At 44.8% G+C, this 16,117-nt stretch overlaps 1 protein-coding gene across 2 annotated transcripts; it reads left to right on the forward strand.

The window, feature by feature from the left end:
* The first annotated feature begins 14,966 nt into the window (after window positions 1–14,966).
* Window positions 14,967–16,111, forward strand: LOC114052602 (keratin-associated protein 5-5-like). Of its 2 annotated transcripts, XM_027875285.1 has the most exons (2): window positions 14,969–15,054; window positions 15,178–16,111. In XM_027875285.1, the coding sequence occupies exons 1-2, from the start codon at window positions 15,030–15,032 to the stop codon at window positions 15,672–15,674; spliced, it is 522 nt and encodes a 173-aa protein (XP_027731086.1). In that variant the 5' UTR covers window positions 14,969–15,029; the 3' UTR covers window positions 15,675–16,111. The 2 variants fall into 2 exon arrangements, with proteins under 2 accessions (XP_027731078.1, XP_027731086.1); XM_027875277.1 differs by having other exon boundaries at window positions 14,967–16,111.
* The last annotated feature ends 6 nt before the right edge of the window (window positions 16,112–16,117 follow it).

The following is a 16,117-nucleotide window of genomic DNA, read 5'->3' on the forward strand; positions in this document are numbered from 1 at the left end:
TACTGATTGAGAGCACTTTGTTTTAGGACTCTAGAGAGCTTTGGTTTCCTTGCCAGAAAATTGTTTCTTCACATCCTTTGATCATTTATCAATTGAGGGATGACTAGGATTATTTGTTTTGTTTTGCTTTTTTGGCTAGGCAATGGGGTTGAGTGACTTGCCCAGAGTCACACAGCTAGTAAGTATTATGTGTCTCAGGCCAGATTTGAACTCAGGTCCTCCTGAATCCAGGGCCGGTGCTCTATCCACTGTACCACCTAGCTGCCCGTGACTAGTATTCTTATGAATTTGATGCAGCTCACTATGTGTTTGAGAAATGAGGTCTTTATCAAGGAATGGTGATGCAAACTTTTTCCCTCAGTTTTCTCCTTTCCTTCTACTTTTGGTTGAATTCATTTTGTTTGTGCAATAACTATTCAATTTAATGTAATCAAAATTATCCATTTTATATTTCAAAATGCTCTCTATATCTTGTTTAGTTGTAAATTTGTTTCCTCTCCTGACAGCTATCTGACAGGTAAAGTATCCCATGCTGTCTTTTTTGCTCATGGTATCATCCTTTATGTGGAAATGATGTACCCATTTGGGCCTTATCTTGGTATATGGTGTCTATACCATGGGTCTACACCTAGCTTCTGCCCTACTGTTTTTCACTTCTCCCAGCAGTTGTTTTTTGTCAAAGAATGAGTTTTGGTCCCCAAAGCCAGGGTCTTTGTCCTAATCAAACACTAGCCACTAGGGTCCCTTATTACTACCATGTCTTGTGTCCCTGATCCAATCCCCTGAATCACCACTCTATTTCTTAGGGAGTAAGAGATTGTTTGGATACCTGCCACATTATGATACATTTTGACACCTGCTATTATTGGATTCATTGGGAGCTGAAGGCTATTGTATCCCTCCACTCCCTGGGGGCCCCTTCCCTGTACACCTTGTTTTCTTTTGGCCCTGCCAGGTTGGGTTTTCCATCTTTGACTGGCCAGATCAGAGGACTGGGCCTGCACCCAGTAGGATGTAAGGAAAGGATTCCATCCTGAGACAAAAATTCATAGCTCAGCCAGTGAGTCCAGGGCCCATCTTGCATTGAGAAGAACTTCCTTCAAGCTAATGCTCTCCCCTTGGCACCACTTGCCTGCCCCTAGGAGGTTTCTAGGCAGCTGGGACTTTCCCCTTCCCTCATGGCTTAGTTGACCACCAATTGACCCCTGCTTCTGCCATCTGCATCCACTAGTCCTTGTCAAGCAGACCCTGTTACCTCAGGCTGCTTTAAGAAAGAAAGACTGAGTCTTTTGGCTTTCATTTTATTTCAGCTTTTGTTGTCATTATTCCTTCCGAGTGCTTTTCACTATTTTTCCCTGCCTGCTTGATCTCTTCCTGGTTTTGTTATCACTACCTTAACGATCATTTTCTTGGTGAAGGAATTTGGTTAAGTGCTAACCCCTCCTCCCTCTTCTCTCTCTTCCTCTCTTTCTCCCTTTCTCTTGCCCTCTCCCTCTCCTTCTTCCTCTTCCTTTCCCTCTCTCTTACTATCTTGCTTTTTCTTGGTCCTTATTTCTCTCTCTATGTCTCTCTCTGTCTTTCTATCTTTCTCTCTCTCTCTCTATCTCTCTCCCTCTTTGTCTCTTTCTCTGTCACTCTCCTCTCTGATTCATCACAAATGAACATTTTCCAACATGGTAGGAAGACCCATTTTCTGATGACATCAAACTTGGCAGCACAATTTCCTAACCAAGAGAATCTCAGTCAGACTGTTCCCCAACAGATGCAGAGCCAACATCAGAATGGATGTAAGCCAATCCAATTCAGTAAGAATGTGTACAGAGTGGTGGCCTCATGGAGGTCCTAAGGATCAAGGGCACTGCTCCAAGATGGAGGAGGCATGGCTCCTTTGTGGCTGGTCTGACAATGGTCTGTGTCTTTTAATGGAATGCAAGGTCATTTGGAATCAGGTCAGGGGTGAGGCAACTGTGCCTGTATGTGCATCCTTATGAACCCCTGGCTTTCTGGAGAGGGGCAGCAGTGAGGCATTGGGGCAGGTCCTTGACCCCTTGACTCTGAATGTTTTCCTTGGGGCAAATGGAGACCCTAATCCCTCTAATGCCAAATTCTATGTGCCCAAAATAGGCTCTGAAAGTAGAAACTCTTGGCATTGTGATCATCACCCTGGAGAAGGCACTCAGCATCACCCACAGCCAGAGTCACAGCCTCCCTTGCAGCCCCCACAGCCAGAGCCACAGCTGGACTGACAGCATCCCCCACAGCCAGACCCACAGCTGGACTGACAGCACTCCCACAGCTGGAGCCACAGCCTCCCTTGCAGCCCCCACAGCTGGAGCCACAGCCTCCCTTGCAGCCCCCATAGCTGGAGCCACAGCCTCCTGAACAGCCAGAATAGCCCATGGTGCTGGGAGGTTGGAGGAACTTGGTGTACACAGGGGTGGAAGGTCTCGAGAGAGGGGGGGGGGTCAATTGGTTGTAGCAGCCCCTCTCTGCAGCCACCTTTTATCCTGTGCTGCAGCAGCACTATTAATAACCAAGGACATGTGCTCACTTCCTTCTTCATGTTTACAGCTGTCCCTTGGAGGTGCCCTTGGTTGGATGTTAGTCACCACACCATGGACTGTCCTTGCCTTCAGCCTGGGTACCCTTTAATTTATTTTCTTTAAAAAAAATTATTTATTTAAAACATTTTTTCTTTTTAATTTTGAGTTCCATTTTCTCTCCCTCCCTCTCACCTCATCCTCTAATCACTGAAAAGACAAGCAATGATATCAATAATTCATGAAAAATGCAAAATATGTTTCCATGTTAGGCATATCTTTTTAAAAGCAAGAAAAATAAAGAAACTGTGACAATTATACTTTAATTTGTACTCAGAATTCATCATTTATCTCTCTGGAGGGGGACTCCATTTTTTCATGCTAAATCTTTGGAACTGTCTTGAATCATTGTATAAATCATAGTGGCCAAGGCTTTCATAGTTCATCTTCATTACAACATTGCTGTTACTGTGCAACATGATCTCCTGGTTCTTCTCACATCATTTTGCATCAATTCATAAAAGTCTTGCCATGTTTTTCTGAAACTTTCTTCCTTATCATTTCCCACACCATAATTGTACTCCACCACAATCATATGGCACAATTTGTCTAGTCGTTCCCCAGTTGATTGGCATCCCATCAATTTCCAATTCTTTGTCACCACTGGAATAGCTGTTATATATGTTTTTGTACATATATGTCTTTTTCCTTTTTCTTTGTTCTCTTTGGGGTACAGATCTAGTAGTGGTATTTCTGCACACACAGTTTTATAGCCTTTGGGTTTAGTTCCAAATTGTTCTCCAGAATGGTTGGAGCAGTTCACAATTCCACCAACAGTGTATTAGTGTACCTATTTTTCCCTCATTCCCTCCAGCATTTCTCATTTCTGATACCTGTGAGGTGGTACCTCAGTGCTGATTTAATTTGCATTTATCTAACCAATAGTGATTTAGAGAATTTTTTTTTCATATGACTATCATTAGCTTTGATTTCTCCTTCTGGAAACTGCCTGTTCATATCCTTTGACCACTTATCAATTCAGGAATGAGTATCATTTTTATACATTTAACTCAATTCTATACTCAGTACATATTTGAGAGATGAGGTCTTTATTAGAGAAACTTGCTATAAAAATGTTTGATTCTACTTGATTATATATGGTACCTTGCATGGGTCAGCTAGGTGGTGCAGTGGGTAGAGCTCTGGCCTTGGATTCAGGAGAACCTGAGTTCAAATCCAGCCTCAGACATAACACTTACTAGCTGTGTGACCATAGGCAAGTCCCCATTAACCCCATTGCCTAGCCGAAAAACAAACAAACAAAAAATATGTGGTACCTTGTAGCAAAATGTAGTTTTCCTTATTTTCCCTTTTAATTAGGCTTATCTTTGCTTTTGCTTTGTCTGAGATCATGATTGCTATCCCCAATTTTTTTTTAAATTTCAGCTGAAGTATAATAAATTCTGCTCCAGCTCTTTATTTTAACTCTGTGTGTGTCTTTCTATTTTAAGTGTGAACAACATATTGTTGGATTCTGGTTTCTAATTATTCTGTTTTATGCTTTCCTTTTATGGGTGAGCTCATCCCATTCATATTCATGATTCCTTACTCTGTATTTCCTTCCATCCCATTTTGTTTTGCTTCTTCCTCTCTCTCTCTCTCTCTCTCTCTCTCTCTCTCTCTCTCTCTCTCTGTCTGTCTCTCTCTGTCTCTCTCTTTCTCTCTCCCTCCCTCCCTCTCTCTCTCTCGTCCCTACTCAAAAGTCTATTTGGCTACTGACCACTGCCTCCTTTAATTCACCTTCCCCTTTATCATCCCCTTTTCTCTTTTCCCCTTCACCTCCTATTTCCCTATTGAGTACGTTACATTTGTATGCACAACTGCATTATATATATATATATATATATATATATATATATATGTATGTATGTATGTATATATATTTCCCTCTTTGAATCAATTCTGGTGGGAGTGAAGTTCAAGCATTGTCCACAATCCCCTCCCCCTATTTTCCTCTCCAGTATGAAAGTTCTTCCTGTTTTATGTGAGAAAAATTTTCCCGTTCTACCTCTCCCTTCCCCCTTCTCCCAGTGCATCCCTCTTTCTCACCCCCTTCATACAACAAAATAATCAACTCACAGCCATGCCCTCCATCTATGTAAACTCCTTTTTAACTGCCCTAGTAATGATAAATTCATAGGAGTTACATGCATCACCCTCCCATGTAGTAATATAAACTGTTTAGCTTTATTAAGTCCCTTATGATTTTTCTTTCGTGTTTACCTTTTATGATTCTCTTGAGTCTTGTATTTGAATGTCAGATTTTCTATTCAGCTCTGATCTCTTCATCTTGTATGCTTGAAAGTCCTCTATTTCATTAAATATCTGTTTTTTCCCTTGAAGGATTACACTCAGTTTTGCTGGGTAGGTGATTCTTGATTGTAATCCTAGTTCCTTTGCCCTCTGAAATATCATATTCCAAGCCTTCCTCTCCTTTAATGTGTAAGATGCTAAATCTTATGTGATTCTGACTGTGGCTTCATGATTTTTGAATTGTTTCTTTCTGGCTGCTTAAAATATTTTCTCTCTGATCTGGGAGCTCTGGAATTTGGCTATAATATTTCTTGGAATTTTCATTTTGGGATCTCTTTTGGTGGGTTCTTTCAATTTCTATTTTATCCTCTGGATTGAAGATATCAGGGCAGTTTTCCTTGCTAATTTGTTGAAATATGTTGCCTAGGCTTTTTCTTCAGTGATGGCTTTCAAGTTGTCCAATAATTTTTAAATTATCTCTCTTTGATCTATTTTCTAAGGTATGTTGTTTTTTCCAATGAGCTATTTCACATTTTCTTCTATTTTTTATTATTTTGACTTTATTATTTCTTGATGTCTCATGGAGACATTAGCTTCCACTTGCCCAATTCTAATTTGTAAGAAATTATTTTCTTCAGTGAGATTTTTTTTAATTTTTCAAATATTTATTTTTTCTAATTAAATGTAATTTTTTTAATATTTGTATTTCTAAGTTTTGGTTTTCAAATTTTTTCCTTCTCTCCTCTCCCCCACATTGAGAAGGTAAGCAATTTGATATAACTTACACAAGTGCAGTCATGGAAAGCACATTTCCATATTAGTCATGTTTTGAAAGAAAACACAGACTAAAAAAAAACTCCAATAAAAATAAAGTTTAAAATGTTTCAATCTGCATTCATACTTTATCAGTTTTTTTTTTCTTCTGGAGGTAGACAGCATCCTTCATCATGAATCTTTTAGAATTGTCTTAGATCACCTTCAGTGAGATTTTGTGCCTCTTTTTCAATTTGGCCAATTCTGATTTTTAAGGAGTTTTTTTCTTCAGTGAATTTTTGTGCCTCTTTTACTATTAGGTCACATTCTGGTTTTTAAGATGTTATTTTCTTCAGTAATTTCTTTTGTGTGCCTCATTTACCAACCTGTTAATTATCTTTTCATAGTTTTCTTGCATCACTCTCATTTCTTTTCTCAATTTTTCCTCTTCCACTCTTATCTCTTAAACTGTTCTAGGAATTTTTGTTGGACGTGGATCCAATGGGCATTTTTTCTTTGAGGTTTTGTTTGTAGCTGTTTTCACATTTTTGTTTCCTTCTGAGTTTATGTCTTGGTCTTCCCTGCCACTATAGTAGCTTTTTCTGGTCAAATTCTTTTTTTTTTTGATGTTTGCTCACTTTTTTCCAGCCTATTTCTTGACTTTGAACTTTATGTTAAAGTTGAGCTTTGCTCATGTGGGGTGGAGGGAGGCACTATCTCAAGCTTCAGGTTTTTTCATGCTGCTACTTTCCAAACTAGTTCTGGGGGTCTGCTTCCAAATGGTGTGATCCTGAGAGAGGTGTGGTCACTGCTTTCTTGGTCTATGCTCTGACCTTTACCAAGGAAGGGCCCCTGGTTCTTTGCAGCTGCATTCACCCAATGCTCCTTTCTGTGAGTCTGTGACCAGGGCCCTGCTCCCTTGTTTTGTTTGTTTATTTTTTGTTGTCTAGGCAATCAGTCACTTAATTATCAATCAGTCCCTTGCCTAGGATCACACAGCTAGTAAGTGTCTGAGGTCAGGTCCTCCTGACTCCAAGGCCCATGCTTTACTCACTGCACACCTCTCTGCCCCTTTTGACAAATCCCCAGTGGTCCTTCCTGCCCTGGAATTGCAACCCAGAACTGCTTATGGGCAAAGAAGTTGTCAATCGGCTCCAGCTGCACCCAGTACCCACAAAGGGTACCCTGTAATTGCTTTCTGATCAGTTGTCCAACCCCCTCACTGTCTATGGGCTGAGAGCTCCTGAAGCTGCAGCAGCTAGTGTCACCACTGCGGGTTTGGGCTCCAGACAGACTTCTACCCTGGTATTACAGACTTCTCCTGCCAACCTCTTAAGTTCCCTTAGGACAGAAAAGTCTCAACCGGAATTTTTCTTGGCTCTGCCACTCTGAAGTTTGATTTGAGAAGTGATTTTAAAGTTTTTTGGAGGGGAATATTGAGAAAGTTCGCCTGGGTATCTGCCTCTAATTCTCCATTTGCTTTCATTTCTTTTCACAAAAGGTCTTGGGTATAAGATTCGTGGTGTCTGTCATAAGAGCCCTTCTGCCCATCTGTCATTGGGCTTTTTTAAGGAGTGGCTTATTGCTCTGGGGAGGGAGCGTTCATACCATTTTCACCATTTCACCTAGGAATCTCACTTGGTATGGTTGCTCAAGTCTACGAGGGTCTTTTCAGCACTTGACCTCACTATCCTGCACACATTTTGTTATCTCCTTCAGGACAGACCTTACTTGTATTTGGAGTATCTTCCCAGAGCTTGGTCACAAGAAAGTCTTTCGAATACATCTCATTGTAGCCTGAACATTCCCTAGGGCACTAGGAGGCTATGTTCCAGTAGCCTCAGCTTTGGCAGCCAATTCAGTACTAGCCATGCAGCAAAGCAAGTTGTATTTGTCCTCTGACAACTAGCCCAGCTAGTTTTAGAAGTCCTAAGTCTTCAGGAGACTCCTGCCAGAGGAGGAAGTATCTTTGGCAACCGAAAGGATAGTTCAATGGAGAGAGGGCTGAATTGGAAGTTAGAGAACATGGTGTGGAGTTCTATCTTTGTCATGTAGGACTTATGTAACCTTGGATAAGTCTCTTGCTTACTTCTAAGCCTCAGTTTCTTCATCTGTAAAATGGTGGGGTTGAAGAGGATAAGCTATAAGTCATTTCCAATTCTAGTTCTCTGACCTAACTTTGATCTGTGTTGAAAGAGGGATTTTTGTAGGAATGAAATCTCAGATCCTTGAAATACTGGGATTGAGACTTATTCATCAGAGCCCAATGCCATGTCATGCCATACAGCTCAACTAACACCTATTCAGTGCCTACTATCTGCATGGCACTCAGGTAGTTGCCAAGGACATGAAAAGGACACGGTCCCTGACTTCATATAAAACCTGTGCTTCAGAACCAGAGACGCGGGCTTACACAGCCTGAATTTTTTCCTTTCAGAATTCTCAAGAGTTAAGTCTTTGGCATGGGCCCTGACCCAGGTTTGAGTCCCAAGAACATCAGAATTTAGCTCTTTGTTTGCCCTCCTTAATGGGTATTCAGTCCCCCAGCAAGCATCAATGCACAATCACACAAATCATGGGGAAAGCGTATCTCACACAGCAAAAGATATAGAAAAGGAGACCTAGTCAGGTGCATGGAGAGCGAAGACAAATTCCCCACTTGGCTTTTGTGACTCCCTTCAAGTCCCAGATAAAATCCTGGCTCCTCCTTGAAGCCTTTCGCAATTCTCCTTCAGGCTCCTGCCTGCCCTCTGTTAAATACCTCTGCTTTATCTATTTGCACATCAGCGTTTCCATCTCGTTTGCTGGTAGGCAAGGAGCTCCTCAGGGCTCGTGATAGGCCTTTGACACACTTTGTAACTCAAGGATTTGGCACTGTGCCTGCCGTGTAGGAGATATTTCTTTGCTTTGAGGTGACTTGACTTGACCTATTCAGGTACCTCTCCCATTGTTCCAGGCTTACAGTGCTAACCTGAGGTGTGAGGACCTCGAAGGCAGGGAAAGAAGTCAGAGTTCCACCTGGCTGCACCCCAAGTCCTCCAGGCAGCTGTGGAGCCCCTCTCAGCTGACAGGGACTCCTAGCTGGCTTCGGGTGACTAAGTTAGGGGCAGGAAGCAGATGTCCATTTCGTCAACCCTTCTTGCTGAGTCCTTTTCAGATGAGGAGAAAGCATGGGACCCATTTCATTCACCTTTCCAACTCGCATCAGGGGGGCTAGAAGGTACCTCTGAAGCTAAGCAATCTCAGTCCCTTATATTACAGAGGAGGTAGACCGAGGCCAGAGGCCAATGTCACATGGGTGGTAAGTGGCAAGAAAACGTCCTAGCTGACAAGCCCTCAGCAGAGACGACACGCCCAGCAGAGGGTGGCAGAGAGCAGCATAGTCCTCATCTGGCCACATGTGTGAGGCCAATCCACACGGCCATCTCCAGTTGTCCCATCTATATCTTGCCACAGGCCCCAGATGGCTGCAGATGAGAAGGTCAGGTTGGTGACCTTGCACAGTGCTGCCTCACTCGAAGACAATTCACTTGCATGATGTGATTTCACCTCCCTGATATCATGGTGCCATTCAAGAACAAAGGACAGACAACAATGATGAGGTTCATCCTTTATGTGGGCACCCCCTCGCATACACAACGTGGGAGAGCCTTTTCTTTTGCTCTGCTATTTGATTCAATATTTAGTTTGCAGGACCGGGTCCTCAGGTGGCTGGGCAGGGCACTTACAGCTCAGTTTGGAGTGGGAGCTGACCCAGAGAGTTGATGCTCAGATCTGGACCAGCTTTGGGGGGCCACATCCAAGCACCAAATCACAGTCTATATGCCCCAAAGATATAAGGGATCACATTCTCTCCATGTGATTGGGAGGTGGGGGGAAAGCAGGAATGGTGTGAACAGGACGTAGGGGCACACTGTTCAATTGTCAATTGGAAATTGGTCAATGCTTCAGATCAGGGCCTGCTCTGTTGTTTGATTGTTTGGTTGATCGTCCAGACTTAAGAGAGTGACAAGGCAGCTAAGTGGTGCCACAGTGGATAGAACATCTGGAGAATCTGGAGTGAGGAAGACTCATCTCCTTGAGTTCAAATCTGGCCTTAGACAGTTGCTAGCTGTGTGACCATGGGAAAGTCACTTAACTCTGCGTGCCTCAGTGTCCTCATCTATCCAATGAGCTGGAGAAGGAAATGACAAACCACTCCCAGCATTTCTGCCAAGAAAACCCCAAATGGGGTCACAGAGAGTCAGACACAACTGAAAAATTACTAAGCGACAACAACAAGAAAGTGATGGAGAAAAAGCTAACAAACTGAACTTAAAAGGGTGTCAGTTGTTAATCATTTACTAGCATGCCATCGTGGGGGACAGAAAAAACCCAGAAGCTATTCTGAGCAATGTCCTCAGAAGAACAGGATACCTTTAAAGAATTTAAGCAAGATTAACACTTTGAAGAAACAAAGAAGAAGGACAAGAAGAAAATGTAAACATTAAAAACCACAGGAAAAATGAAGCACAAATGTTTAAATGCTCAACAAAAAGACTCGGGGTGGGGGGTGGTGGTGACTGCTATGAGCACCATAAGAGGAAATCTGAGACTAATCAATGGGCCCAACAGTAGACGCTGGACATTCAGACTTTGGACACAGATAAGTAAAAAAACCAAAACCAAAACCAAAATCAGCTCAGAAAATAACTCAGTAAAGATGTGGGAAAATTGGAACACTAATGCATTGTTGGTGGAGTTGTGAACTGATCCAACCATTCTGGAGAGCAATTTGGAACTATGCCCAAAGGGCTATAAAAATGTGCATACTCTTTGACTCAGCAATAGCACTTCTTGGTCTGTATCCCAAAGAGAGCAAACAAATGGGAAAAGGACCCACATGTACAAAAATATTCATAGCAGCTCTTTCTGTGGTGGCCAAGAATTGGAAATTGAGGGGATGCCCATCCATTGGGGAATGGCTGAACAAGTTGTGCTATATGAATGTAATGGAATACTACTGTGGTATAAGAAATGATGAGCAGGCAGACTTCAGAAAAACCTGGGAAGACTTGTATGGACTGATGCTAAGTGAAGTGAGAGGAACCAGTAGAATGTTGTACACAGTAATAGCCACATTGTATGATGACTGACTTTGATAGACTCAGCCCTTCTCAGCAATGCAAGAATCTAAGACATCTCCAAAAGTGTCATGATGGAAAATGCTATTCACATACAAAGAAAGAACTATGGAATTTGAATGCAGATTGAAGCATACTATTTGCTCTTTTTTTTCTTCTATTTTCTTTCGTTTCTTCTTTCTTGTGGTTCCTCCTATTGGTTCTAATTCTTCTTTACAACATGACTAATGTGAAAATGTTTAATAGGAATTTATGTGTAGAGCCTATAACAGATTGCACACCATCTTGGGGAAGGAGGTGGGGAGGGAGGGGGAGAAAATTTAAAACTCAAAAGCTTATGGAAGTGATTGTTGAAAATTATAAATAAATTAATTAAAAAAGAAAAAGAAAATAACAGCAACTGAGAGAGGTGGAAAACCTGTAGATCCAAGTGTCAGATCCATTGGAGGCAAAAATGCCACCACCTTAGCATCACTAACATCCCAGGAAATTTAGCAAAACAAAAGCATCTGAACATTTTGTTCTGTGAAATCATTCTGCAGACCTTTCTAGAAATAAAAACCCAGTAACAGACAATCCACATGGAATCTGGACAATGAGCCATCCTTCTCTACTTGGCTTTGGTCATGGATCTCTTCAGGTAGGCTCTGCAGTATTCCAGGGTCTGGTACATTTGGCCCAAAGCCATCTGCAGAACTCTGATACCTTTGAAACTGGACATCTTCCATGACAGTAGAATTCACCTGGGGTAAGCATATGTCATCCTGTTTCCTCCTTCCTAACCCCCCCCCCCCACCACCTTGGTATTATTTCCTATTTATTTGGCACATACTTTGTCTATTTATCTGGGTACATGTATTTTATTAGTACCATTTCCATTTCTTTCTGTGCTGTAGCACATTGGGGCTATGAAAATAACCCACATGTCATGACTCAGCTCTCCTTGGTAGTAAAGAGTTAAAGATAAAAACCTTTCTGAAACCCACCCCCTCCCCCACCAGGGCTACTCCCCAACTCCCACTAACAACTCAAGGGATGGGCTCCAGAGGGTCACGTGTCTTTCTCCTTTCAGGGTTCCAGAGGGAACCATGAGGTGCTGAGAACTCCCAACTGCTGTATTTTCCATTTATTACTAGCTTCCCAGCATTAATTAGCTGGAGAAAGCTAATTAAAAAGATGTTTACTAAGGTGTTATAGGAAAAACAGTTGGTACAAAACATTTTCCCACAAGTACACACAGAGTCTGGGGAGACAACACTTAGGCTTAGAGAAAGGGGGTGGGGGGACTCCCAGCTCTGGTTATTGGGAGTTCCTTTCTCCCTTCACGAAGCCCTCAGGAAGGTCCCCTTCAGTTGGGTGGCTTTCATTGGGGTTCCAGCATGAGTCTGCCTTGGTCTTCCTGGGCCAGATCTGAGGGACTTCGCACAGTTAAGACAGCGTGAATTTAGGGTTAAGAAAGGAAAATATAACACGAGAGAGTCATTCAGCACAGCAGCTTACCTGGTGAAAACCATGTCCTCAAAGCAGAAGACTGGAAGGGCCCAGAATATGCCTCCCACCAGGAGTTTTTCGTGTCCTCGCCAAGCGGCAGCCAAGGACAGAAGCTGCTTAGAATACAGATTCATTTGTAAAATGGTATGGGGGAGGAGGTGGAAAATTAAAACGGTGTGGCCTCATAAAACACTGAGGAGCAGGAAATAACCTAGCTAAGGCCAGTGATCCTGAGGGCTTTGAAGAATGCCCCAGGGAGGAAAGTGGGCAATATCTGTGCAGAGAGGATGGGCATCCCCCGCTCACACCCGACCCGCCATCAGGGGAGAAGCTCTCTTTGACTGAGCTATCTAACCAATCGCTCAAAGGCGAACTGTTACTATTCAGTCACTTTTCAGTCGTGTCCAGCTCTCCATGACCCCGTTTGGGGTTTTCTTGGCAGAGATCCTGGAGTGGTTTGCCATTTCCTTCTCCAGCTCATTTTGCAGATGAGGAAACTGAGGCAAACAGGGTTAAGAGACTTGCCCATGGTCACACAGGTAGGAAATGTGTGAAGCCAGATTTGATCTCAGGTAAAGGAGTCTTCCTGATACCAAGCCACGTGCTCGGTGCCCTATGGCGCCACCTAGCATCCCAAGGGGGCTTGTGAGCAATGTGAATGAGGAGGGGATGTGAATGATTGCAAGACACTTCCACTGAATCAAGGCATAAACTAGGACTAAACTGAAGGAAGGCAGAGGGGCCACACCATCAATGGCATATGGGTGGCTGAAGAAAATCAGACGTACCCGGGAGGATCTGGGAGCTCTCTTTGCGCCTTACCTGTCACCTATCCATTCCTGCCTGTGGGACTGGCTGGCACCCAGCTTGGCTCACGCAAAGGGATCAGCTCTGCAGCATTCTGATGACTTCTCTAACTGGCTGGCTAGACTCCCTTTCTGCAGCCTATTGCTTTATTCTTTATTTTTTATTTTAATTTTTTTTGAAAGGAATCAAATTATTTATTGAAATGATTCATCACAAATCTCAGCTTCTTATTTCTCTATATACTTATAAAATATAGCTAAACTTTAATCACCTAAAACAGCAAAAGCAAGTAATTTGCTTCTAAACTGCCTAAGTTTTAAATGTGATAGAATGATTTCTTTTTTTTAATTAATTTATTTATTTTTAGTTTTCAAGATTCACTTCTACAAGATTTTGGGTTCCAAATTTTCTCCCTGTTTGGTCCCTCCCCCCACCCTAAGATGGCTTACACTCTGAATACTCCTTCCCATAATCTGCCCTCCCTTCTATCTCCCCCCCCTTCTCTTACCCCCTTCCCCTTCAATGTTCCTGTAAGGCAGGGTATTTCCCAGTCTGCATTCTATTTCTCCTATCACACTCTGTGCTGGGTATATTTATCTAACACCTTCCTTCCCTCCTCTCCTCCATCATAGGATAATTGCCCAAGCATATCCTATAGCAGATGGCTTACCTTCTCAGAGAGAAAAGAAGGAGATAAGAACAGGATTAGAATTTGGAACTCAAAACTTAAAACAAGAAGTGTTAAAATTGTTCTACATGTAATTGGGGGAAAATGAAATATTGTTTTTAAAAGGTCACAAAAAATCATCTCATACTTGCCCACCTCTGGGTTACATCCAAGGGAATCCATGAACCAAAGTGGGAGAGTTCCTGGTCTCCAGGGCCTTTCCTTAGGAGATGACTACAGTCTTCTTCCTCCATCCAGCTCCATTCCCCATCACTACCCCAGTAACCTCAAGACTTCCCTGCTTTCCCCCACAATCCAGGAATGCCAAGACTCCCCATACATCTCCCTGCCTCCAACAGATGTGCAGATTCCATGTCATTTACCCCTGCAGCTCTGCTCCTTGCCTCTGATAGGTCATGACAGGACCACTCTCCCCACATGATGGCAGCAATAAGGGTGAAGCCTCATTGTTCAGTTAACAAGACGTGGCCTTGTCTGGCCTTGGTGCCACTGGGAAGCTATTCACCATCCCAACTGCATCAGCTCTGCTGGACCTGGGACCCCTAGCCCAACTGCCAGTTTTGCCAGGGATGCCTTCTTATTCACTTTCTTCTCCAGGCGGGCAATCACTAGTCCGATATCAAGTGACAAAGCTCATAAGGGACCATGATCCCTTAACACCCATCTGTGCTCTTCCCCCCTTTCTCCCTGATGCAAGGTCCTCTGGGTCCTTTGCCTCATCTGCAGCACCATTCTCAGTCGGCATTGGCCATGGCTCCTCTCTCAGTCTGTTGACTTGGGCCATGTGTGTAGGGGTGAAGAGCCAAACATGTTCTGCCATGCCCGTGCCTGCTCTCCCCAGCCCACAAATCTCCAGGAATGCCCTGCTTCTTCCCTGCCTACTGGACTCTCTCCATCATCTTGTGAGCTGGGGTTGAACTGGGGGGGGCCTGGAGGCTCTTGCGCTGAGCTCCCAGACCCCACGGTCTCTGTGACCAGAGCCAAACATGCCCATTGGCCAATCAAGGTAGCCTGGTGCTTCTAGGTGAGTCATGGCCACAAGGCCTGCCCCAAAACAAGCCCGAGGCTGACCCAATGGCAGCCAGGGGGCCAGGGTCTAACAACAAGCCACGGAGCCAGCAGGGGCTGGCTCCTGCTCCTGCAGGGGTTCAGAGTGAGGGGCAAGTGAGCATGTGCCCACACCCATCCCTGCTGCTGCAGCACAGGATAAAAGCTGGCTGCAGACAGGGGCTGTCACAACCCACTGACCCTTCTCTCTCTCTCGTGAGACCTTCCACCCCTGTGTACACCAAGTTCTTCCAAGCTCCCAGCACCATGGGCTGCTCTGGCTGTTCAGGAGGCTGTGGCTCCAGCTGTGGGGGCTGTGGCTCCACCTGCTGTGTGCCCGTTTGCTGCTGCAAGCCTGTCTGCTGCTGTGTGCCAGCCTGCTCCTGCTCCAGCTGTGGTGGAGGTGGCAAGGGAGGCTGTGGTTCCAGCTGTGGGGGCTGCAAGGGAGGCTGTGGCTCCAGCTGTGGAGGCTGCAAGGGAGGCTGTGGCTCCAGCTGTGGGGGCTGCAAGGGAGGCTGTGGCTCCAGCTGTGGGGGCTGCAAGGGTGGCTGTGGCTCCAGCTGTGGGGGCTGCAAGGGAGGCTGTGGCTCCAGCTGTGGGGGATGCTGTCAGTCCAGCTGTGGCGCTGGCTGTGGGGGATGCTGTCAGTCCAGCTGTGGCTCTGGCTGTGGGGGATGCTGTCAGTCCAGCTGCTGCAAGCCTGTCTGCTGCTGCGTGCCAGCGTGCTGCTGCTCCAGCTGTGGGGGAGGTTGTGGCTCCAGCTGTGGGGGTTGTTGCCAGTCCAGCTGCTGCAAGCCCTGCTGCTGTCAGACCAGCTGCTGCAAGCCCTGCTGCTGCCAGTCTAGCTGCTGCAAGCCCTGCTGCTGCCAGTCTAGCTGCTGTGCCCCTGTTTGCTGCCAGTGCAAGATCTGATGCTCACCCCTTGGTTGCACCATGAGACAGCCGAGAAAACACAGCAATCAACAAGATCCAGCCTCACTGCTAGCTCCCACCTGCCCTGCTCATTCCTCAGCATCCTTGCTGATCTGCCAGGGCCGCGCACCATCCGGGAACCATGATGTCTGCTTGGCCTGTTCTCTGCGCAGTCACCCAGGAAGCTTCCCTGACACAGGAGGCCTCCCAATCCCCCCTCCTCCCTGGCTAAGGGGAGATCACAATGCAAAGGAACACAAAGGCCCAGCACACCACCCAGACACCCTGGAAAACCTCTGGCTCATCTTCAAAGGATCATCTGCCCTGCCCCCAGATGTTGGGCCATTGGTGGAGATTCCTGAGCTGCCCAGCAACAGCCCCCATTCCCTGACGCCTAGGCTTTCTCCTCAAAAATGTCCCCTACCCTCTCTTGGGCATCTCTT

This window comes from Vombatus ursinus, unplaced genomic scaffold (assembly GCF_900497805.2).
Source record: "Vombatus ursinus unplaced genomic scaffold, bare-nosed wombat genome assembly UNPS02003737.1, whole genome shotgun sequence".
NCBI lineage: Eukaryota > Metazoa > Chordata > Mammalia > Diprotodontia > Vombatidae > Vombatus > Vombatus ursinus.